Genomic DNA, 23,700 nt, shown 5'->3' with positions numbered 1-23,700 from the left:
GCCTTCTGACTTTTATTGTTATTCCAGTTTTTATTCGTCTCAGATGGCGACTCAATCCCCTGTTCACCACACACTGCCTCCTTTGTTCTCACTCTCGCCTTCCTACTCTCGCTCTCTCCCTTCTCTCTCTACCTTTCCATCTTTTCCTTTCTTTCCTCCTCTCTTTCATTTGTCATTTTGCCCTTTAGTGACTTTAAATGCCGTCTTCCTCCTGTTATTCCGGTTTACTTCCCCTGTTTTCCATAATCCCTTTCATTATTGTTCATTGTCTTTTCTCTGTAGTTGACTGTATGCAATAATATGCAGATAATATCATATTTTTTTTATAATTTGACTCACTCTTAGGCTGTAGCTATTTTCATTTTAAGGTCAATGTCAAATTGCAAAGGAGTGATGAGATGGCTTTTATCAGCTGGAACATGCAATTAGCTGGACTGCAATTAGAGTGCCAACTAAACATTTAAGTATGCATAATACGTAACTTGTTATTGAAGTTGTGTGCAATAACAATAATATACACAAACATATTTGCAGTTAAGGTAAATATATACAACTCTTATACAATCAAAACCTTTGGAGCTAATCTTTCTGTTTGGAGAGAATGTGTTTTTGTGTGGTTAGCGTGGAACACAGTATTAATGTAGAGAAGAAGTCCAACATTTTAATCTAACTTAGAAATTAAACACACGCCAACTTTGTAGTTTAATAGTTTGGCATTGATTGTGTGTATTTTATTTGAAATCATTAATTATCAATGTGTTTTAGTTGTTTTGATGGTCTAATGCAGTCTTTGTACACCCGCACACTTCCTTTTTCTGTAGCTGTTACTTTTACAACTGCTTACAGTTATTTCAGCTGCTCTTCTTTAGGGTTCAGCTGGGATGCATCCATAGATCAGCGCTTGTCTTTGTGAGGTATGTTTCTTGTGAAACTCAAACGTGTTGACTTTTGCAAATTAGGAACAGTCAAATTACATTAAATTGATTTTTATCACCGTACATGTTCATGTGCAGTTTATTTTTTCAAGTGCAGTAAATCAGTCAATTCTAATATGATGCATTTGTATTTATATGCTGTCATATTTTATTTTTTTAATACCATTAAATGGATATTCACCATTGCCGGTCTATTCTGGCTGATCCACCTTTTTATCTAAGCAGTTCAAGTTGCTTGAGTCTGCCTGCTGATACAGAAACAAATACACTCAAAAACATGTTAGTCTCAGCTGCTGCTGGTCTTTTAAATGTCTCTGAATTTGCTAATAATCTTCTTGATCCTTCGCAGCACCACGGTGCTGCAGTGATTAGCACCGTTGCTATAGAGCAAAAAAGTTTTGGGTTTAAACCTGTTGGTCTGCTGGGCTTTTTTATGTGGCGACTACATGTTGTCCCTGTAATGTACCTGAGTGGGTTTTCCCCTGGTTCTCTGGCTTCCTCTTACAGTCCAAAGACATTAATTTGTAATTCTGAATTAGCAGTAAGTAATGTTATGACCTTGAATAGTTATGTCTTTTTGTGTTTCACCGTAATGAACTGGCAACCCAGTCAGGGTGGATCCCGCTTCTCACCCTGTGCCAGGTGGGGTAGGCTCTGGCCCATCTTTGAATCTAATCATACAAATGATTAAAAAATGGATACATAAAGAGGTTTTCACTATATTTTTGTCTTTATCCATATTAGATCATTTGCACACATGTTGCAACAGAGTCATCCTCATTATCAAAGCCTATGTTATTGTGCTTTAGTCTAAAGAAGCGAATTCTTCTATGAGTACAATTTTTGTATCTCTGAGTGGACATTAGGTTAAGTGGACAGACCCAACATAGTAATGTGACCTAATCCTGACCTGAATAGGTCAAAGGTCAATGTTTAACACCACACTGATGGTGTTTTCTGCTACAGAGTGACATCTGTGACTCCACACTCATACTTGCACTCAAGCCAGGTATCCCTCAGATTTGAATATCAGTATTTTGTTTTTATATTATTTCTCAGTGGAAATCAAAATGCAGTTAAATATACACACCTTTTCCCCATCTGCTTGTGTGGCATAGAGCTCATCTCCACCCTCTTGACTTCTGACCTCTTGTTCTAAAGTCAGTGGTCAGTTTAACCTAATCTGTCAAGTGTTATAACCTGAACCCTGATAGCTACAGTGCTACAGCGCCCTTTGAACCTAGAATGAACTCCCACATGTAAGCTCACATAATTAAAGCAAAACAGAGATCAAGTCTTTTTTCTTTTTTTTTTTTAGTGAAAGAATGAGTGGGAGGAAGATGGGTGGAGAATACACAGTGAAAAAGTGACAAAAAGAAAACAGTCAGTGAGGATGAAATAAGAGGTGAAGAAAGGTCCAGAAAGAAGCGGGTTAAAACGAGGGCAGAGCAGGAAAGGTGGTAAAGTGGGGGATTTTAGTCTGCTTTGTCAACTCTTTTTGTTGGCAACACTGATAATGGTTTAATGTGCCTGAGAACACTTGAACCAGTCTAAAGCCTCTGACTGGGTTGGTCTTTGGGGTCACACAGACACGTTACCTGATGCTCACAGGTTTGACGCCCACAACCTGTCCAGATGTGCCTGAATATATAATGACAAACTGAAGTGAGAAAAAGAAAACTGAGAGAAAGAAAGGAGAGGAAAAAAAGCAAAGAAGAGGGATTACTTTGTGTCTTTTTGGTCTTGTTTGTTAGTCTAAATGGGCCTGGGAACACTTAAAGCACTTAAACCAGTCTGACCAGTGTGACCTCCAGGGCACAGGGGTTAAAAGCCTTCTGCTGACAGACAGAATGACAGGGAGGGAGGGGCCAAGGGAAGTGAAAAGAAAGCTAGAGAGAATGGTAACACACTGAGGTGGAGGAAAGCCTCGTAGTAACAAGGATGTGAAAGACACAAATAAGGGAAGAGAATAAAAGTAAAGCTAGAGGAGACTTTATTAGAGCCTGATGGCATTACTGTTTCATCTGCAATCTTTATTTAATCATATTGTCTGTAAAATCCTCAGCATGGTCATTGTTTCATTCCAGACAAATTACTTGTAATTCTCCTCATTGTAGGGTGAATACAAGACTCTATGTGTGTACACTCACATGCCTGCCAGTTGTGAGCGTGTGATCTTGTCTGCACAGATTTGGGCACCAATCCATAACATAATCCAGCAAAAAGTATAACAGTCACTCAGCTGTGGAGTCCACATCTATCCGAACCTCCGTCTGTTCCTAGCCAAACTTTTGCTCAACTACCTTGCCCAGTTTAGTCTGAAATTTACATTTTACAGTGCTGACATTTATGAAAATTAATATGTTGCTACAAACTTTTTATTTACTCAACACATAAGCACTTGATCATCAGAAAAAACCCATAAAGTCAAGTCCTTCTTCAAAAAGTATAGAAATATATAAGAATGTATGAAGAAATATAAATATATATATACAATAACAGCAGCTGTACAAGTATTAAATGGAAATGAAGAAATATAATGTCCAGTGTTGTGCAATCCACCTTTGTAAGTGTCTTGTGCAGTGCAAATATGCTTAAAGTGATTTAGTGATGAAGTGATTCGATTAGATGACCACGCATCTAATTGAATTAATGTAAACAAAGTCCAGAATGTCCAGTGTGTGTGTAATAACCATATGTGTGGGTCAGTACTGTGTGGTGGTGTGATTGAGAGACCGTATCGCCTGCGGGAAGAAGCTCCTCCTCAGTCTCTCTGTGTTGGTCTTCAGGGAGCGGAATCGCTTTCCTGACCTCAACAGAGAGAACAGTCTGATGTTGGGATGGCTGAGGTCCTTCACGATCTTCCTGGCCTTGGTCCAGCACCGCCTGCTGTAGATTGAGTGCAGGTCAGGGAGCTCGGAGCGGATGGTGCGCTCAGCTGACCGCACAACCCTCTGTAGAGCTCGTCTGTCCTGCATGGTGCTGTTCCCGAACCAGGTTAAGATGTTTCCCGCCAGGATGCTCTCTATGGTGCACGAGTAAAAGTTCCTGAGCACCTTGGAGGGCAGTTGGAAGTCTCTCAAGCGTCTGAGGTGGTAGAGACGCTGTCGGGCCTTTTTCACCACGGTGTTGATGTGACAGGACCATGACAGGTCCTGCGTGATGTGAACTCCGAGGTATTTGAAGCTGTCCACTCTCTCCACTGGGCACTCATTGATGACGGGGGTCTGGTAGTTCCTCTCCTGCTTAGTGCTGAAGTCCACTATCGTCAGCAAACTTAATGATGGTGGTGGAGCTGGTAGTGGCCACACAGTCATATGCGTATAAATAGTACAGCAGGGGGCTCAGAACACACCCCTGGGGGGCTCCAGTGCTGAGAGTGATGGAGGCTGAGACATGTCCACCCATCCTTACTGCCTGTGGTCTGCCTGTTAGGAAGTTGGAGATCCACTGACACATAGATGAGCTGAGTCCCAGGTGCTCCAGTTTGGTGGTGAGTGTGGAGGGAATTATGGTATTAAATGCAGAGCTGTAGTCGATGAAGAGCATTTTAACATAATTCCCCCTTCTAGTGTCCAAGTGAGTGAGTGATGTGTGGAGGAGATGAGAGATGGCATCGTCTGTGGAATGATTTGGACGGTAAGCGAACTGTAGTGGGTCCAGTGTGTCTGGTAGTGAAGAAATGATGAAGTCTCTGACCAGGCGTTCAAAGCACTTCATCACTGCTGAGGTGAGGGCTACAGGGCGATAGTCATTGAGAGAAGCAGGGTGGGGTTTCTTCGGGACAGGAACAATGATGGACTCCTTGAAGCATGTGGGGATGACCGACTTTTAGGTCACAACTGTAATAACACAACAGAAAAGAATAGTTCAACATTTTCAAGTGTTATGTGTGTTAAAATGTGTGATAAGTTCTTCAACTTCCAGCCCATGAAAACCACACAATCTTAGGTTTTTGATTCTGTGTTCAAGTTTTATATTTAATATACAGGCATGAGTGGTACCAGCTGTCCAATCTCTTACTCAGCTCAATAAGCCCATTCTGCACAATGTAGCCTTCAAGGGATCTTTGTCTTACTGGTGATTTTTAGTTTTTACACTTATCGTTAGTGTCACCACTGATATTAAAAATCCCCAAAGTGGCTGGGGTCTAGCTGTTACACAGAAAAGATGAAAAGGTCGAACAGAAGATCCATTTCTCAGAAGAGGCTGAGATGGGAGGAGCGCGGGGGAAAAAAGGAGATGGATGCTTGGTGGGAGAAGTGAAGAGAGCAGTGTGGGAGAAGGATGAGATCAGCTGAGAGAGGAGGTCATGCTGTCAGTACATCTGAAGAGTGCGGAGAAAGTCTCTCTCTCTGCTTTTTATCGTTTATCTTCTCTTCTGTCAGTCGGCGAGTGGGTGTCGCCATCTCGCCTTTCATCTCCTCTCATCCATCTTGCTCCCTCCTTCTCTGTCTATCCTCAGCTGGAGCGGTCTCGTTTCGCTTACGGCTGCGTGTGCGCACACCTGCTAAACGTGTTCAATGAGAGTTTATACAGTTCTGAGTTATATTTTGAAACACACAGTGACATAGTCTCAAACTTTTGGCACAACGTCTCCTCGCCGTCATTCATTACCTGCAGAATGCCTGTAAGTTGCGCTTCCATTAGGACACATACACACATACTTGGGATTCAGTCACCTGTAACGGAGTGAGCTCAGAAACATCACGGCCCATTACACCATCTCACCGCCCTGTGTGTGCATATATATATGTGTGTGTGTGTGTGTTCTGCTGCATGGAGCCATTAGCTGTAATGTATCCTTTCCTCTCCATCTATATTTGAGCCCTGCTTTTTCTCTCCAGCTTATTTGCGCTCTCTGCCTTTGTTTTTTTTTTTTTTTTCCCTTTATCTTGCTCTCTCTGGATTTAGGGTATTCAAAAGGAAGCTACAAGTCATCACCTCTGCCTCATGCTTATATAATTAGTTTGTGTTGTGTGTATGTATGTGCTCACAGTTTTAAAAAATCTGGTTAATAATATAAGTCACCTTCCATGGTGAGGTTCAAACTGCGTGTGTGTGTGTGTGTGTGTGTGTGTGTGTGTGTGTGTATTCACATTAAAGGGTCTGGTTTGTATTAACCGTACTCCGTCCTCTTCTGTACGTATCTTGAAAAAGCTGACACTTACACTTCGTGTGTGCGTTTCATTGACTACCCCGTTTCCTCATTCATCATTCAATGTCTTTCTTTTAAAGAGTGCTGGAATAAAATCGGTACTTCTGTTCCAAAAGTAAGAAAGTTTTACTCAAAATTACATTGACATTTGTAATAACACAAATTAGCTGAAGGGAAACTCCAGTGAGTTATTACGGCACTTTCATAGCAAATTGTGTGAGGCTCAAAATTGAAGCAGAAAGGTCAAGATATTTAAACTTTTTGTCCACGGTGCGGCTCAAGCTACAGTGCATCCAGTATTTACTTCTGAAGCGCCTTTTTATTAGATTACATCCTTGCTAAGGAATAATATTAGCGCTCAAGCCAGAATCAAAGTAACAAAGATAATATTATTAGGATTATTGTTTAAACCTTTTTAGATGTACAGAAAATCGTGGACTATTCTCACACTTTCTGTGATTATAGGGACTAAATGCATAAATAGTGTAAGCAAGGGACAACAGGACAGCATGTGTTAATGGCGACGTGTTTGTGCTTTGCTTTCAGGTGTTGGTTCATCCAAAGTCGTGGTGTTTTCAGCGTTTCTCAATGGCCACTACCCCCCTGCTGACCTCACCGGAGACATCACTGTGTCCTACAGCTCGCCGACAGGTAAAAAAACCCAAACCAAACCATGTGACAAATTTTCTGAATGGACATGTTTAATTTAACCTAAAACTTACAATTTCACAGAATACAACACAATTATCCTAATTATTACATGTTGTTGAATTCATTTAAATAGATAGAGTAGTATTGCAGATGGGTCCAAGTGGTAGCAAGAAGACAAGAGTAATCCACAATTTGTAACAATAAAATTTGTTTATTTTTAAACTGCTTTGACATATTATCCTGGTAAATAAAGTCCACTTCATCAGTATTTTAAATCTTTTAAAAATCCCTGATTGGTCGGGCTCTATCATAGAGCCTTGTTCACTGTCTGATGACAAAATTTACTTTCTCAGACCCAAGTGGACCCTCACAAGCTCACAGAGGCAGAAGTTAACAGAAATTGGACAATGACTTAACACTAGCTAACAAAGAGTAGCATAAATTTGCAAACAGAGTGAAAAGCCAAGCGTGATGTTATTCCTACTTGGCTTTTCGCTCTGCTTTCCTGCGATGGAGTTAAATCTATCAGTCTGTTCCAGCATTGCCGTTAGAAGCATTCTGGTCTATAACATCACTTCCAGTGTTGTGTGACAGTGTTGAACACCAGCTGCTAACAGTGTGCTGACTTGAGGTAATGACATCTGGGCACTTTCCAGACAAGCCCAGTTCATCCCCCTGCTGCCTCCAGGCATCTGTTTCTAGGCCCGGCAATATTTTTGGAAGATATTACTTTCCCCCTTGCAAACCAACAAAACCACTCTTTATTTCAAATGTCACGGGCCTCCTAGAAAAAAAAAAAAGATTTATTTGAATATTTGTTCAGAAATCAGGTCATGAAAAAAACCCCTGTTTTCTTGCTATTGTTTCCCTTGGATTGAATTTGCTTTGGCAGGCCTCTGTTGGTGGAACAGTCTCTCCGCCCCAGAAGCACATTTAACGTGAAATGTCTGGAAATATTGGGAAGTGTTTCTTTTTTGTTAAACTTTATTGTGCTGCTAAAAATAGCTGAAAATACGGAGTCTGGAGTAGTTCAGCAGATCTTAGTAGCCAAGCAGCTTGGGGAGAATATGTTGGGAGCTGATCTTGGGTTTGGAAAGAGAGCCAGTGGACTGTAAGTAGAATTAGAAAAAGTTTACTGCTGGTTAGAGGATGAAGACAGATGAATAACAGGATGGGGACCATGAATGAGGTACACACAAGTTACGTTTAAATGGAACGGAGAAAGAGAAACAGGGAGGGTAAACATTGTTGAGAGAAAGGATGGGAAGGAGGAGGACGACAAAAGCAGAGGAAAATGGGAACTACAGAAGCCCTAGGTATAAACTAAAAGAAGGCAATCTTTGTTAGAATGAGGAAGGAAAAGCAGGGGAGTAAATTAAGCTTATTCTCACTGCATGGTCAAACCTATGAGGACACTTATGCATTACAACCACTGTCTGCCAAATATTAAAACCTGGCTGCAGGACTTGTTCCCATTCATATACAAGAGCATTAGTCCAACAAGTGTTGGACTGAAATCAGGGATCATTAAGATTTCCTGGGAATGGAACGAAGAAGCTTTACCTAAAATCTTAAAAAACTTCCCCTTTGGCCATGTAATGTAAATTAGAGTTGGCGGTGTTGAGGGGAATGTGGACCTCAAAACTGATCTGGGTAGTAGATTAGTAGACAGCACTGCCATTACTGAATCAGAATATTTCTCAACAAAGATTCCAGGATTTATTAAAAAAAAAAAAAAATCACTCATTCAGTTTTGATATATGACCAGGTGCGATTTAATCTGTGAGTCACCAGAACTACTTTAGATTTTTAGTAAATGACTACATTTATCACAGCTTGTACTTTATTCGTGAGTAAAACTTTATTTTTGCTGGAGCTGTGATGACAATGCAGGTGGATGCATTTATATGAAAATGATTCATAAGTACACACAGCAGTCATGCCGCATTCAGGCCTACTTCGGCTCTGCCCCGTTGAAAAAACTCTGTCTCGCTGATCAGAAAGAAGGGCAAATCGGTGCAGCGCTGCCGAATAAGCTTCAGCGTAGTGGCCTGCAGACAAGTGTAACACTGGTCACATACATGCAAATAAAACTGAAACCGATGTCCTGACAGGTTTGATTAAAAACATTCAACGTGAGACACTGCTGTTTGTGTCTTTGTCAGTGTATCTTTTAACAATGACCAGTCCATTCCTTGTAACTCCATGGTTGTGTGTTAATCTCCAGCAGTGCCTCATCCTATCTCATCCTCTCTCATCCTCTAAACGCTGTCTTGGCTTGGGAGGAATGCATCACTTTGTTTCTGTTGCTTTCCTTCTTTCCTCATTCCCACCCAGGGGTGATGATTATGCCTTCACACCACCCACTTATATAACACCATCCCACCCTGGGGCTACTGTGCCCTTCTTTAAGCCCTACAAAGGCTCTGACATTTAAGAAGACTGCTGACTTCTTAAGCCCTTCAAAGGAGGCTTGACGGTGTCAGGAGTTGTTACAATCTAGAAAGAATTTCATTAGTGGCCCTCTTTGATTTTCTTAATACTTTGAGAGAGAGCTCTGCACAAACACACTTGAGAAGGATCAGGTGGTCAAGTTGGCGTTTACAGTATACTGTTAGCTCGTACACAAGCTAACAGTATAGTGGCCATTTTCATCTGAACAGGCAAAGATACATTGTGACTGTGCGGATACTTTCCATAAAACCCAGCCAGCCGTGATTCACTGGTTGCTAGGCCAATTCGTGTGGAAACCTAGGAAGCTAGTTGGCAGCCTTTATTGTTTTCTTCTGTTTTACTGAACTTGCCAGAATGACCAGCGTCTCCATATGTTGATGTCTCCAGGACAATGCAGTATTTTTGTTGGGTCACTCCTCTTTTGACTACCAGGCCTGAAATCCATTTGTAAGGAACTTTTGTTAAGCCAGCTGATGCTGATGTTGGTTGCTACGTCTGCCAAGCGGATCATGTTCTAAACTCTCTTTGTTAGCGTGCTCTGTATTACAACAGCTTAGTAACAGATTTGGAGGAATGCAAGGCCACAGGCCAGGAAACAAGTAATGTAGGTTTTTTTTTACAGGATAACTTGAGATTTAAAAAAAAAAAAGCAAATTAATATTTTCTCATGAGCTGCAAGATCATGTGATATGTACAGAACCATATTTGTCTGTTGTTGTATTTTTATTAGTATTTTAATGCATACAGCATATCCTAATAACCCTTAATTTAACTTTTTTATTAACCTTATACAAAAACAGGTTTTCAGGGTTAAGCTTCTTTGAGATTTCTACTCTGTATTTCTGTTCCACTAAGGGGATATTTGGAGGAATTGAAAAACTTGATAGAGCTGGATTTAGTTTATCTGAAAGGACCTTAGATGGCAGAGTTTTTCCTGGCTCAAAATATGTCTTTGAGGGGGACTGTGCACATAACTGTGTTTGGTCAACGTGTGGATAAGGCAGTGACTCAGTGTTACTTTGCTGACAGAAATCTATGCACTTACCAGTTATTTGTGGCCAAAATGTATTTTATGTATGAGTTAATATAAAAAGAAGAAAAAATTAATCTTGATGATTTCTCGTTTTAGAAAGGGCAAAACCTCATCTGCACTTTTAAAGCATTTTTTATTGAAAATTTAGATTGCATGCAAAATATTTTTTTCCTGGATTATAGTTTTGCTAGTTTTCAAATATTTTGCATGCAATTGTAGAGTGTTCAGAGATGAATTGCATCTATTAATTAAATGTGTGTGTTTGGACAGTATGCATATTAGATATTCTTTATTTTGTTCTAATTTTTTTTTTTTAAATTTTTTTTAATTTTTATTGTCAGTAGACCTGAAAAATCAGTTTTAGCGAAAACCCTAAATGAGCATCATTGAACTTATTGATTTCCGTTAGCTGATTTGTGCTTCCTACTTGGATGTTTATTTGGCATTGAATTTCAGACTTTTTTACAAACTAATTCATGGATGGCATCTTGAACCCCTCATGAGTTTTCAGTTTCGCATTTATTCAGAATTTTTGCTGGCAGCAGACACTCATGGCATATTAAAAGCTTTTTCCTCTTGCTACCACAGAAAAGGCAAAGACTGTTCAATGAGAAGCCCTCATATATCAGTGCAGACAGAAGAAAAACAAGAATAATAACCTTTTATTGTCCATTGTGCTTTGTTCATGGACACTGCAGCACTGTGGAACATGGATTCAAACCGTGAATCTCCTGTGGGAAAAGTAGCGCCTTACAAAGATGCTCCTCTGTTATGTTCTCAGTCCACGAGCCCGCAGTTGTGAACTGATGGAGGAAAATATAATCCTGATGTTGTACTTTCTTGTTAATCTAAGGAAAAAAAACAAACAAAAACAAACAAACAAATAAAAACATTGGTTTGTGCGCGAAAGGGATGTTACAAAGTGGAGAATGGATTTTTCGAAAGTAAAAAGATTTTATTTCCAAAACTCTTAAAAAGAATGAAAACAGTTCTGAGCTCTGTAATTAATTATAAAAAGAACACCTTCTCAGCTTCTTCGGCTATTATTGATATAATAAAGGCTTACAGCCGTGAAACATTAAACTTTTCTAATTCTACCGCAGCAGCTAATGGATCCAGAGTTTCACTTGAAGGAGATTTTTGAAAACCGAAGACTGATTGACCATTGCCTGGCAGCTGGCCAGAAGCAGCTACACACACTACTGTGTGTGTGTATCCATCCACGCATGTGTATGTGTGTGCGTGGGTTTTTGCTATGTGAGCCTCCTCGCTCCATTTGACATGTCTTTTACATTTAAAAAATGTAATGGGTGCTTTTAGGTCCTTCTCACTTTTCTTTCTCTCTCGTCCATTTTTGTGTTGTTTTATCCAGTCTTTTTCTTCCTTTTTCTTCCCTCCCCGTTATGGTTTTTCTTTCTTTTCGTTGGCAGTGTAGAGTAGTAATCTGAGCCCCAGACAAAGTAATTACTGGACTTAGCATTTCAGGATTAGATAATACTGCTCAATATGAAGACATTATGGGATTTTGTAGGTATGCGGCTGATCCTGCATTTCAGGTAGATTAGCCGTCAAACTGCCAATAGCGTCGATGTTTCTTTTTTTTTGAATGATGCTCCGTATAGCAGAGCTACATTATCAGTGAGTCAGGACAGAGGACCAATATGCTTGCAGCAACATTACTGCTGAGAACTGAAAGAAACTTTATGTATGTAGGAGTATTGTAGACTGTCTTATTACCAGGAAACAATTGTGGTAATAATTTGGGTGCGGTAATATTGTGACCCATAGCTATGTTTTCAAGTCAAAGAACCTCAAGCAGCTGTGAGAAGAAACTTAAAGGCACATTTTAGAGCCAGGAAAACCATGCACTTTTAACAAAAACAAATAGGTAGTTAAAGCAAAACTATAATATTGTCAGGAAATGGATCAAACTCCAGTCTCTTGTGTTGTATTTGGCTATGTTTGTGCATATATACGAAAGCACGTGAAGTCGGTATGTGCAAATGGTGATGATGATTGTTTAATAAGACAATTTAAACTTTTAAAAGCAAGAGCTACCTCTGCATTTGTTTATTTATTTTGCATAAAATTGAATAAATAAATAAAACATAGGAAATATTACCAACTAGACATTAGTTCAACTGATCATTAGTTGTGATTAGGCGCTATATAGATAAACTTGAATTGAATTGATTCAGACCCAGCTAAATATATTGTTAGGTACCCTGTATTGTTAACAGTATATATCCTGCGCACTTGGCATGAAATTATATCTTTGAAATACAAACTCTTTAAACTGTAAAAAATCTTGCTTCTTAAAGAAGTGGCAGAGTTATGACGAGAGGGAGCGATGGAGGCAGAGTTATTACAGGAAGGAGAGGCAGCCATAGGAAGCGCGACTTTCATCAGGTTTAATAAGACGTGAACCTTTTGACTCAGCACCTCGCTGCCTTTTCATTGGCTTGCAACCTGCCATCTGCTTCTCATTCACCTTCGCAGGAAATCCTCTTCAACCAATCATATCATAGTTTAATCTGCCAGACTTCTGTTGCTGTGAACTAAAGTTTAGAGGAGCAGCACGCTGACTTTTTAAATCCCAGGGCAGCTGGAAAAATATAGCACTGAGGAGCACAGAGAAGAGATGCTGTCTTATCACAAATATTTTTGTGTTGCTTTTTCAACCCTGACTTCCTTCACATAAACAGACAGACACAAAACAAAGTAATTTTTTTTTTTTTATCACCACAAGGAACACACACACACACACACACACACACACACACACACACACACACACACACACACACACACACACACACACAAAAATCCTTCATATATTTTCATTTGAAGGTTAAAACTATCAACCAAAACTGTTTCGCTGCATCATAATTGAATGCTCCTTCTGGTTCTACTTAGGCCTTCCACAGTTTTCTTCTTCTAAATGAGTTAATACTGATCAGGTTATAAGAAGAGACGTCTCTTTCTGTTGATCCCGTCAGCCCGATTTCCACACAAACCTCATGACGATAGACTATTTAATTTTCGATTTGGACATCTTATCATATTCACGATCGGTATGGCTGAGTCAGATGGCTGCCTTTTCCTCCAGCTGTACTTTCCAGTTGTGTGGGAAGGCAAACCAAACACTTGAGAGGAATTTTTTTAGGTCTGTCTATTTCCATATGAAGGAAGATGGAGGTTTTCTCAGGGAATTCCCTTGCCAGTTCTTCCAGTTCTTTGTTACTGGTCCGACCAAATAAAACTAGATGGGAGAACTGATAACACTTAATTCTTTCTGTTTTTTCATTCCTTCACCTTTCATATTATAACATTTAACTCTTTCCTTTTCATTTCTGCAGAGCTTAACCCTAAAGGTAAGTGCTTTATTCGTAGAGCTTCGTAGACTAGAGCAAGTAGAAACACAGTCTTTTATTAAAACATGTACTCTAGATATACACATAAATAAATTTAAATATATATGTTCTACTGAGATCACACCCTTGTATATTCATGTACACTTCTACACTTACTGAAACGTAAAGATTATCAAAACTACGCCATATACTTTCCAAACACACACACACACACATACATTCAGAGCTGTATATACAGGAAGAGCCTGCTGCCTACTGTTTATGTTCCTGTTATGTGATATACTTGGCAAGAGTCTATACACACACATACTCTAATTCAAATACACAAACACACTTATACACACACACATTTTCCCGCTTTATAGAAAATGTAAATATCCCTTTACATCCATTTATTCTTTTAAACTGTGTTGAGTTTACACAGAAATATCATCTGTCTCACACATACAAGCATAAAGTGTGTTGACTTGCTGCGCACACATGCACTCCAGTAGTAGTGCTCCTAGTTGTCAACTGGCATTTATTTAAGATTGTTTGTGTTTGTGAGTTTGTGTGCTTTGATACGGAACTGGACCCCTATGATCTGTAGTGGCTCTGCAGCAGTACACACACACATGTTTGTATGGCCATTTTTTGAGGATATTTATTCACTAGACTAGTGATTCTCGGGCAGTGATGCATGTTTTTTCAGGAGCACTATTTAATCTAGTAATTAGGGGAAAAAATCTAATTAATTAAAGAATTTAGTTTACCTGTTGGTTATGAGAGGAAATATTGGTGTAGGGTTATGGGAGTCCCTCTGACAGGCCTGTGAGAACTTGTTGTCAGTTGATTTAAAATATGTAGGACATAAGTGAAACTCTAGTATGCTAGCTAGAATTCTACACAAAACACCTTTGAATATGATGAACTACAAAACAGCAGCCCTACCATCAGGGTTGATCCACTGGATCTCCTGTCCCGAGTCATGGGTAGCCCTAGATAATTGTTGTATTCAGTACAAACTGGACCGTAGCTTTGGGAAACAAAAGTTTTAGGATTGTTTAAACCATCACGCCTTGTTAAATAACAGTGTATAGATTTATGCAGAGCATAAATGCCAGATTACTAATACACTATAAGAGAGGCGGAGGAACTCACCTGGATATTTAATGCCAACGTGTAGTGCAGGTTAGTTGTAGCATGTGCACATGATTTATTGAAGACCAGACTGTGCGGTGATTATTATTTTTTTTAACTTTTATTGTTTTGCTTGGGTCCACACACAAGTAAGGCAAGAGGATATGTGCATGAAATGCAGAGTCAATTGACATGCAAACACATCTCTGAATGTATATAGACACAAACACACGAGTGACATCACCACTGCTGTAGTAAGAACCTGATACTGTACAGTGGTCTCCTTCTTAAATAAACTCTGTGGTCTCTCTCTCTCTCCTTTCCCCTTCCTTCTCCCCCCTCTGTCTCTGACATACTGTGCCGCAAAGATACATCTGTTGGAATCAGTCTTCTCATATTACAGTGCGATGGAAGTACACTTCCATTCAATTACAGTACATTGTGACTTTAAGTATTTAACATTTGTTAATAGAAATGACTAGGGATAGCTCAGTAGGTAAAGTGGTCGCCCCATGATCGGAAGGTCGGCGGTTCGAATCCACTTAACGGCTACCCTGAGGTACCCCTGAGCAAGGTACCGTCCCTACACACTGCTCCCCGGGCGCCTGCTTAGTGGGCTGCCCACTGCTTCACTGAGTGAATGGGTCAAATGCAGAGAAAAACAAGTAATTTCCCCATGGGGATCAATAAAGTATCCATTATTATTATTATTATTATTATTATTATTATTATTATTATTATTATTATTATTATTATTATTATTTATGGCTTTATTTCCTCTATCTCACTTCCCAACCCCACCTGTTTTTGCTAGGAGCTATCAGAAAGGAAGTTAAGGGGTTAGAGGTCACAATGTGTGATTTGTAGATTCAAATGCACCTACACTTTTTTTCAATTTATACATCCCCAAAACATCAACAGCTTACAGAAGACTCAGGAGAGGCAGTGGATGGATTAAAGAATCTGTAAGAAAAACAGGGAAACCTCAGTTTACTGTAGCTGAGAAATTGTGTTTAGCCACTTATTCTTTGGCTTTAGTCTTACTGCAGGCCTCAGTTCCAGTTTCTGAATTGAAGCATTTCCTCAAACAACAACAATTTGAACAATTTGCTGTTTTTCTTTCTGCTGACGTCCTTCTCAACATACAAACTGACTAAAACAGAGAAAAAAATAACAAACTACAATATTAAACATTTACTTTGCGTGTCTCAGAGTGCAACTTTAGCAGAGATATTCTGTATTTGAGTTATTTTAAAATAGTTATGATATGCATCTACAAAAACATGTATCATTTATCTGCATTTAGAAAGCATTGATAGATGAACATTGTGTGTCTGAGACCACACAACATTTCTTGCCTCTTGTAACTCTTTAACATCGGAGTTGTTATCATCTTATCAGGTCCTTTCTTTCTTTGCTTTTTCACTTTTTTAATCACTTTATGCAGTTTAACCTCATCTAATTAGTCTAAAATCTTGATGATGAAAAAGTATGTTTCATATTCCAAGTCATTTTTGAAATAAAACAGTCAAAATCACTGATCTCAATGTTAGTTAAAGATCATGTATGCATTTCTTTGATAATTGTTTTTAGTCATCCCTGGGGTTATTGTAAAAAACGAATATAATAAAATGAAAAAAATAAATAATATAAACAAATATAAATAATATGCAGTAAAAATAAATAATTAGGACTGTGTAGAACTCATGTATGTGAATATATTACCCCAAAGTGCACCAACATCACGTATAATGTTGAGAGGTCCAGGTCAGTGAGGTCTAGTAGCTACACCGTTCTACAGCTGCCTGTGGCAGAATCTACTTGGATGAGTTTAATACAATTGTTAAGAACTAAGAGAAACTGTTCATTTGTACCAGACTATAGACATGCCTTTTAATCCTGTTCATCTGGACACTTTACCTTGAGTCTATGGGGATTTATTTGTTTTTTGAGACAGCCTCAAGAGAAACAGGTTATGTATGGGGATTTTTTTTTTTTTTTTTAAATACATTTTGGCCTTGTTCAATTGTAGTAATGAATACAGCAACACAGACACAAGCACAGACACACTAACTGTGTCTCCATGCATAAAACTCTGGACTGGAGGTGACCAGAAGTATTTTCCTCGTTTCTCGTTTGTTTGTTTTCCAGATTTTTTTGTGATAATCAACCGAGTTTAAATTTTAGACAAAAATAACCTGGGCCACATGGTGCCTGTGTGGGAACTCCAGTTTTCTCCTACAGTCCAAAGACGTGCATTTAGTGGGGTTAGCTTGATTCATAATTTAAAATTGGCCATAGATGTCAGTGTGAATGGTGGTCTGGCGATCTCTCCAGGATGTACTCTGGTGGAGAATGAATAAATGAATTTATTTATTAAGGAGAGAAACCTTCCTGAGGTCTAAAGACATCTGTCTTTAGATTGTGGCATTATGTAGATAGATTGGCTTTGGGACTGCAGTGAATCAGGGTCAGAGAAGTTGGAACAGTGGTGAACCTTCCCAGGAATGGCTGGCCTAAAAATTAGAGTGCATTGACGTCTCATCCAGTAGATAACAAAAAACCCAGAATAAAATCTAAAGAACTGCAGGCCTCTCTTTGATCAGTTAAGGTCAGTTTTAATGACGCAACGATAAGAAAGGGACTGGGCAAAAATGGGAGTGCTCCAAGGCAAAAAAGACTGCTGACGAAAAAGAACACAAAGGCTTATCTTACAAAAATGATCTTGATGATCCCCAAGACCTTTGGGAAAAACTTCTGTGGAACATCATGCCAACATGATAATACTATGGTCTGGGGCTGCTTTGCTACTTTAGGACCTGGACGACTTGTTGTAATTGATGGTGCCATGACTTCTCCTCTCTACTAGAAGGAGAATGTGCAGCCATCAGTTCATACCCTGAAGCTTAAGAGCACTTGGGACATGCACCAAGACAATAATCCCACATACACCAGCAATTCTAACTCTGAATGATTCAAAAATACAAAACAAAGATTTTGGAGTGGCCTAGTCAAAGTCCAGACTTAAATTCAATTGAGATGGTTTGGCATGACCTTAAACAGACCATTCATGCTCAGAAACTCTCCAGTGTGGCTAAGTTAAAACAATTCTGCAAAGAAGAGTGGGCCAAAATTCCTCTCTAGCGCTGCGAAAGACTTATTGCCAGTTATCACAAATGCTTGATTGCAGTCTTTGTTGCCAATTGCAGTTCTTGCTGCCAAGGTTGGCACAACCAGTTATTAAGTTTAGGGGGCAATCACTTTTTCTCACAGGGTGACGTATGTTTGGGTAGCTTGTTTCTTTTAATAAATAAAATCATAATTTAAAAAAACTCACTTTGTTTTTAGTCAACGTATCTTTGTCTAATATTTAAATTTTTTGATTAAAACATGTAAGTGTGACAAATATGCAAAAAGGATTCAAGAAGGGGGCAAACACAGCTTCATAACACTGTATGAAGTTGGCGATAAGTGTGCACACACCTATGCCACCTCCTATTAGTCCAATTCATTCTTCCCTGTCTGTCTCACCGTCCTTTCTTCTCCATGTTCAACTCTTTTTTTCTCTTTGTTACTTTGTCAGCATTATTTTCCTCTAATTTGTTTCCATCTCTTTGTCCTTTCTTTGTCATTTTTCCCTACTTGTAACTTTTATTATGTGTTTATATTTCCTCCTCTTGCTTTCCAATTCCATCTTAGCATTTCTTTAGAGTTTCTTGTTTAAATGGTAAGACCAACAAAACCAGCCTGACTAAGCAAACAGTGTTTGAATTGTGTTTTAAACATAAAACATCCCTTATTATTACCTTAGTAGGGAAGGACCATGAGGGTAAAAAAAATACCATCAGAACACATAATAAAAGGATTTAAGTGGCTGCATTCACCATTCACTATATATCCTATAAACTTTACCTTAGTAGGGATCATTTTCCAAAGCTATAACGACCTTTACTTGATACCTTGGTGTTTTTGATTTTTTAATGTTTTTCCTTCCTTCCTTTCGGGCAGCCAGTGCTTTCATTCATTTCAGTATGTTGTGAAATTCAACTTGGAAACACTTGAAACTTGCCTGAGTCAGCCAATCCATCACAGCGCACATCATGTCTGCCCTGATTATCATCAATGTTACTTTAAAACACATTGGTCATCTGTTATATATTTAAAAAATTTGTGATGTTTATTAAATGAGCTTGAATGCAAAAGCACATAAAAAAAGATCAAATTGTTTTTTTATAGAGTCAAAACGTGAAATTGTATTTTCTTGGAGATCCGAATTGGATATTTTCTGTGTTAAGGCGATCATGTTCAAAGGCAGGAACTGAACAGTCAGCTGGACGATAAAAAAGTGAAAAATGGATCGGCGTGTCATGACCGGTAACATTACTTAACAGCGCTGAGAATAGTTTGCGTTTAGATTGATTTTTATATTTAGTAAATCTGCAGCATATTCACTTTGACAACATGTATATCTAACCCTCTTTGTTGTGTTTGTTGGAAGTGATGTGTTGTTTAACTATCCAGCCATCCAGAACGAAGGGTCATTGAGAATTTAGCTGAGTGAGGAAAGAAGAAAGCAGGCCTCAGTCCGTCTTGCTCTTTAAAACTTTGAACTTTTTCTCTCTCTCTCCATCTTCCTTTTCCCCTGTTTTCTACTGTTTTCCTTGGCTTTGCCTCTTTGCTTTTTCTCTCTAGGCCTCAGTGCATACATTCAAACCAAATTGAATTATTCACATAATCACATAATAATTGCTTGTCTGGGAGGAAAAGGTGCACAGTAGTTGTGGGTAATTATTACTATCTGTAATAACCTGGAACTTTCCCTAATTAAACCGTCCCTTCTCATATTATTTTCCTTTCAGTCTCTCTCTCTCTCACATGTTGGTTTATTTCCACTTGTTTTTCTGCTCAACTCTCCTGTCATTAGCTCACCTCCTCTCCTCTGGTTACTTCGCTCCATCTCTTCCTAACAACTGTTTTCCTCCATCGCTCCTTTCCCTCGCACTATTATTCTAGCTAAGTGTACATTTCTGCCAAGCTCAGCACTCCATACACTCTGAACATAGTTGTAGTTGGCCTTAACTCGCCTCCTCACTTCCTTTTTCTTTTTTCTTGTCAGTCAGTCCCCACCGTCTTTTTCAAAACTTCCCTTTCTGATCTTTGACAAACTCACCTCCACACTTGGCGTTGATGTCGAGTCTCTCGTTCTCCTAGCTCTCAGATGCTCATGCAATAGGAATACCTGAACTGTTGACTGTGTGAACAAATGTTAACTGCGATATCGAGGCCTCGTTTGAGTCACTGCGGTGTGTGTGTGTGTGGGGGGGGGGGGTATAAATTGAAGGACTAGTCTCCAACGTTAAGGTTTTATTTCTGGAAAGGAGCAACAGGAGGAGGGAAACTCGATTTAAGATTTTAAGATGAGCAATGCAGAATTACTTTATTAATAATAATAATAGTAATAAATAGTCTACCTTTTTAAGAATCTTTTCTGACTATAGTGATGGTTCTTATTTGCAGGAGTTCCCAAGGTCCTCCAGTCCAGGTTCAATCTTCCTCCATCATTGGTGTGTGTCGCTTGTCCTCCACCCAAAGCCACCAAGTTTAAGATAACTGTGGACACCAACCAGCCACCAGTTGACCTCAGCTCCATCTTCCGAGGTAATAGCACACTCACTCTGTATGAAAACACTTGACAATGATGTGCTGGTGGCGCTCTGTTTCCCAAACAATTAAGGTTCTGTATTTGAATCACAGATTTCCAGAAACCAAAGTGCGCTGTTCTGTTTAAGTCATTGTCTGTGGAGATCGGTATGCAGTATTAATGTGCATTTGTTTAAAGTGGGTTGTCCACTTATTGCAACTGGTTGGCTTGTGCACACGTTGAAACGTAAACCCACACCAAAAGCTTAGCTCTAGGTATAAGTTATAAATAGGGAACGAATACTATATAAAGCACAAATCAGTAAAATGTCAACAATTTTTTTCATGCACACTTTACCGTGTGTGTGTCTGTTTAGTTCTTCTGAATTGACTACATCTTACAGTTAATGATTCGTAATAGCCAATAATCAATGACGTGGCTACCTAAGTGTTTTACACAAAACCAGATGATTTAAGCATGAATGGAAAGCTAGTGAAGGCAATGAGAGATGTGTAGCTGTGCGAATGTGTATACATTTATATGAATAATCAACGGTTATGTATCGGTGTGTGGTTGTGTATTTATACGAGTCTGTTTATGCGTGTTTATTTGTGATTCCGTGTGTGTGTAGGTCTGAGCTCTGGGAACGTCTGTTCTGCTTCCCAGTTATCTAACAATCGGCCACAGTCAGCAGCTCTGACGTCTAAACACACACATATAGTGTTCATACTGAGTGTGTGCTTTTTGTGTGAATAGAGATTTGTGTAAGCTTATTTTGTGTTTGTACATGCGACTGTATCTTGTTCTCCTTTGTTGGCGTCCTATATCACGATAGCCTGTCCTATCTGTCTCATCTCATAGTTTTTTGTCTTTCTGTCTCTCTCTGCAGAGTTTTCAGCAAAATCAGAAGATAAGGATGGGAATAGTTTGGCTTTCCAGCTTCTGTCAGGAGCCAAGGTTACTGTGCTAGCCTCCAAGACCTCCCGTAAGTCTAACAGCACTGGATAATGAACGGGATTTTAATAAGATTCATCTTTTGGCTCCATTAAAGCTGTTTAATTGTGGGACTAAAACAAGTCTTGCGAATTATCTGTTTCTAATACAGTCCTGTTCCAGGTGTCTATTTTTTTTTACCAGATGTCTTTCTCATAGGCTGTCTTCACCTGCTAATTTCTTTTGATAAGTTTCAATTACTTGTGATAGAAAATCCTGCCCTTTTGTATTTCTTGGAGTCTTTGAGGACCTTTTGTTGATACCTGTTGGATTAAAAGAGAATAGGTAGTTTGGTAAGTACAGTGGTCCCTCGCTATAATGCGGTTCACCTTTCGTGGCTTCGCAGTTTTGCGGATTTTTTTGTGTATGCTTTTTTTTTCTTCTTCTTCTTTTTTTTTTTTTTTTACAGCGCATTGTGTTCTGCATCCTGATTGGCTGTAGACAATTGTCAGTCAGTCTCGTGCCTTTCTCATGTACAGTACAGAATGCATTCAGCTTGTCGAATTTACATAAATCTTCGATCACTAGCAGTGTGACTCTGAAGTGCTGTACTGTATGTTTGTAAGTTTTCTCCCCAACAAACACAACAATGTCGATGAAACGTTTTGCACCGCCAAAGGCACCTGCGGTAGCACCCAAAAGGCAGAGGACGATGCTAACCATCGCACAAAAGGATGAACTTCTGGACATGCTAAAGGAAGGTAGAAGTTACCGTATTTTTCAGACCATAAGGCGCACGGGATTAAGGGAAACAAAACAGTCAGATAAGTCAAACTTTACTCAACTCAAACTTTACTCAACTCATTCTTCTTGCTTCCTCTATTGATTCATTAATGTTGAATTCTCTCGCAGCTGCTCTATTCCCATGTTCTGGACCTGAAAACAGGGTTTGATCTTTGGTGTCATTCTATAACACTGGACTTATTTTTTGGCCGAAGGTTTTCAACTTTGGTAGTTTTTAAACATGAGAGAAATTTTCATGCCTGTCTGAGAAAAGTGTATAAAGTGTGTAGTGAGGGGGTTTTACAGCTGTAAGACAGCTATAATAATTGTACAAATTAAAGCTGGCTACTTCAGAGATTTCACCTATCGCGGGTTATTTTTAGAACGTAACTCCCGTGATAAACGAGGGACCACTGTATTATAATCTTACGGCAAGAATGTTGTAGGTTCGCAACCAGTTGGTCAAAGGTTGAGTAGCTCCTTGAGTACCCTCACTAAGAACCTTCTTTCTTTCTTTTCTGAGCATGAAGGATTGTCTCTATAGTAACCTGCCCAAGGTGTACCCCGCCTCTAGCTGAGTGTCAGCTGAGATAGGCTCTATATACCTGATACTGAGCTTTTAATTTTTACATACACCACTTTAAGTCTGACTTCTTGCATCACTTCCATGGACTTTTACAAACCTCTTTGGTCTGTGTACTAATAAGTTGTAAGATCTGAATTGTATTCACTGACAGCTTTCAGGAGTTAATATGAGACATTCATATTAAGATAATTCAAAAACTTTTTTATTGTTATTTTCAGGTTTTTTGTTTGTTTTTTCCTCTTTTGGATAGTGAAGCAGTGAAGATAGACACAGAGGAAAGTAGGGTGAGAAAGATAAAGAAGATATGCAGCAAAGGGCCGGGATAGGATTCGAACCCAGACCGCCACTCTTTGGCCGTGCAACATGTGGTTTTCTGCTCATCCACTGAGCTAAAGTGGCACCTGTGATTCTAAAACTGTATATCCCCTTAATCCATTTCTGGTTCTTAGAGATCTTTTTATAAGTATCACTTGTCACTGTGTCACTACTTATATTCGTTTGGTGTTTCATTCTTAACAAACTTTAGTACCAGGTGTTTAAATATATGTTCTTAGTTGCATACACATTTACACATTACACAAGGCTCAGTGGTTTAGATAGTTTTAACTATTTAAGATATCTAACCATCTTTCGTTAGCATGTATCATCAATTATATTTTCCATATATGCATAAATATTTGATATTATTTTATGTGTGTGTTTGTCAGAACGTTACCGTATTCAGAGCGACAGTTTTGAAGACATGTGGTTGGTTGTGAAGGAGCTGGTCCACAGGTTTGACCAGCATTTCTCCAAATTGGGAATCAAGGATTTCAAGAAAAGTTTCAGTGGACCTCTCCCACTGGAGGAGTACTTCCTGTCTGTAGACAAGCACTTCCAGGTACTAACACACACCGAAGTGGTGTAAATCCTTCATTGTCAAGGGTCAGGGATTAAAAAAGAAATGACTTAAATATCAGTCAATTTAGTTATTATCAGTTCTGTCATCTGTCACCTTTATTTAATTTTATTAAGTTAAACCACAATTTGTCTG

The 23,700-nt window shown here is 39.1% G+C and overlaps 1 protein-coding gene across 5 annotated transcripts in view; it reads left to right on the top strand.

The window, feature by feature from the left end:
* The window catches only part of bbs9 (Bardet-Biedl syndrome 9), a 171,581-nt gene that overhangs the window by 36,457 nt on the left and 111,424 nt on the right, over positions 1-23,700 (top strand). For 3 of the 5 annotated variants that reach the window (XM_026183621.2, XM_026183622.2, XM_026183619.2), the window contains exons 14-18: positions 6,640-6,744; positions 13,591-13,605; positions 20,242-20,382; positions 21,255-21,350; positions 23,375-23,547. In XM_026183621.2, the coding sequence (XP_026039406.1) occupies positions 6,640-6,744; positions 13,591-13,605; positions 20,242-20,382; positions 21,255-21,350; positions 23,375-23,547 (530 nt within the window). The remainder of the gene's footprint in view (positions 1-6,639; positions 6,745-13,590; positions 13,606-20,241; positions 20,383-21,254; positions 21,351-23,374; positions 23,548-23,700) is intronic. The other 2 variants (XM_080308476.1, XM_026183620.2) reach the window with 1 other exon arrangement.

This window comes from Astatotilapia calliptera, chromosome 11 (assembly GCF_964374335.1).
Source record: "Astatotilapia calliptera chromosome 11, fAstCal68.1, whole genome shotgun sequence".
Lineage (NCBI taxonomy): Eukaryota > Metazoa > Chordata > Actinopteri > Cichliformes > Cichlidae > Astatotilapia > Astatotilapia calliptera.
This window is presented reverse-complemented; position numbering and strand designations above follow the sequence as displayed.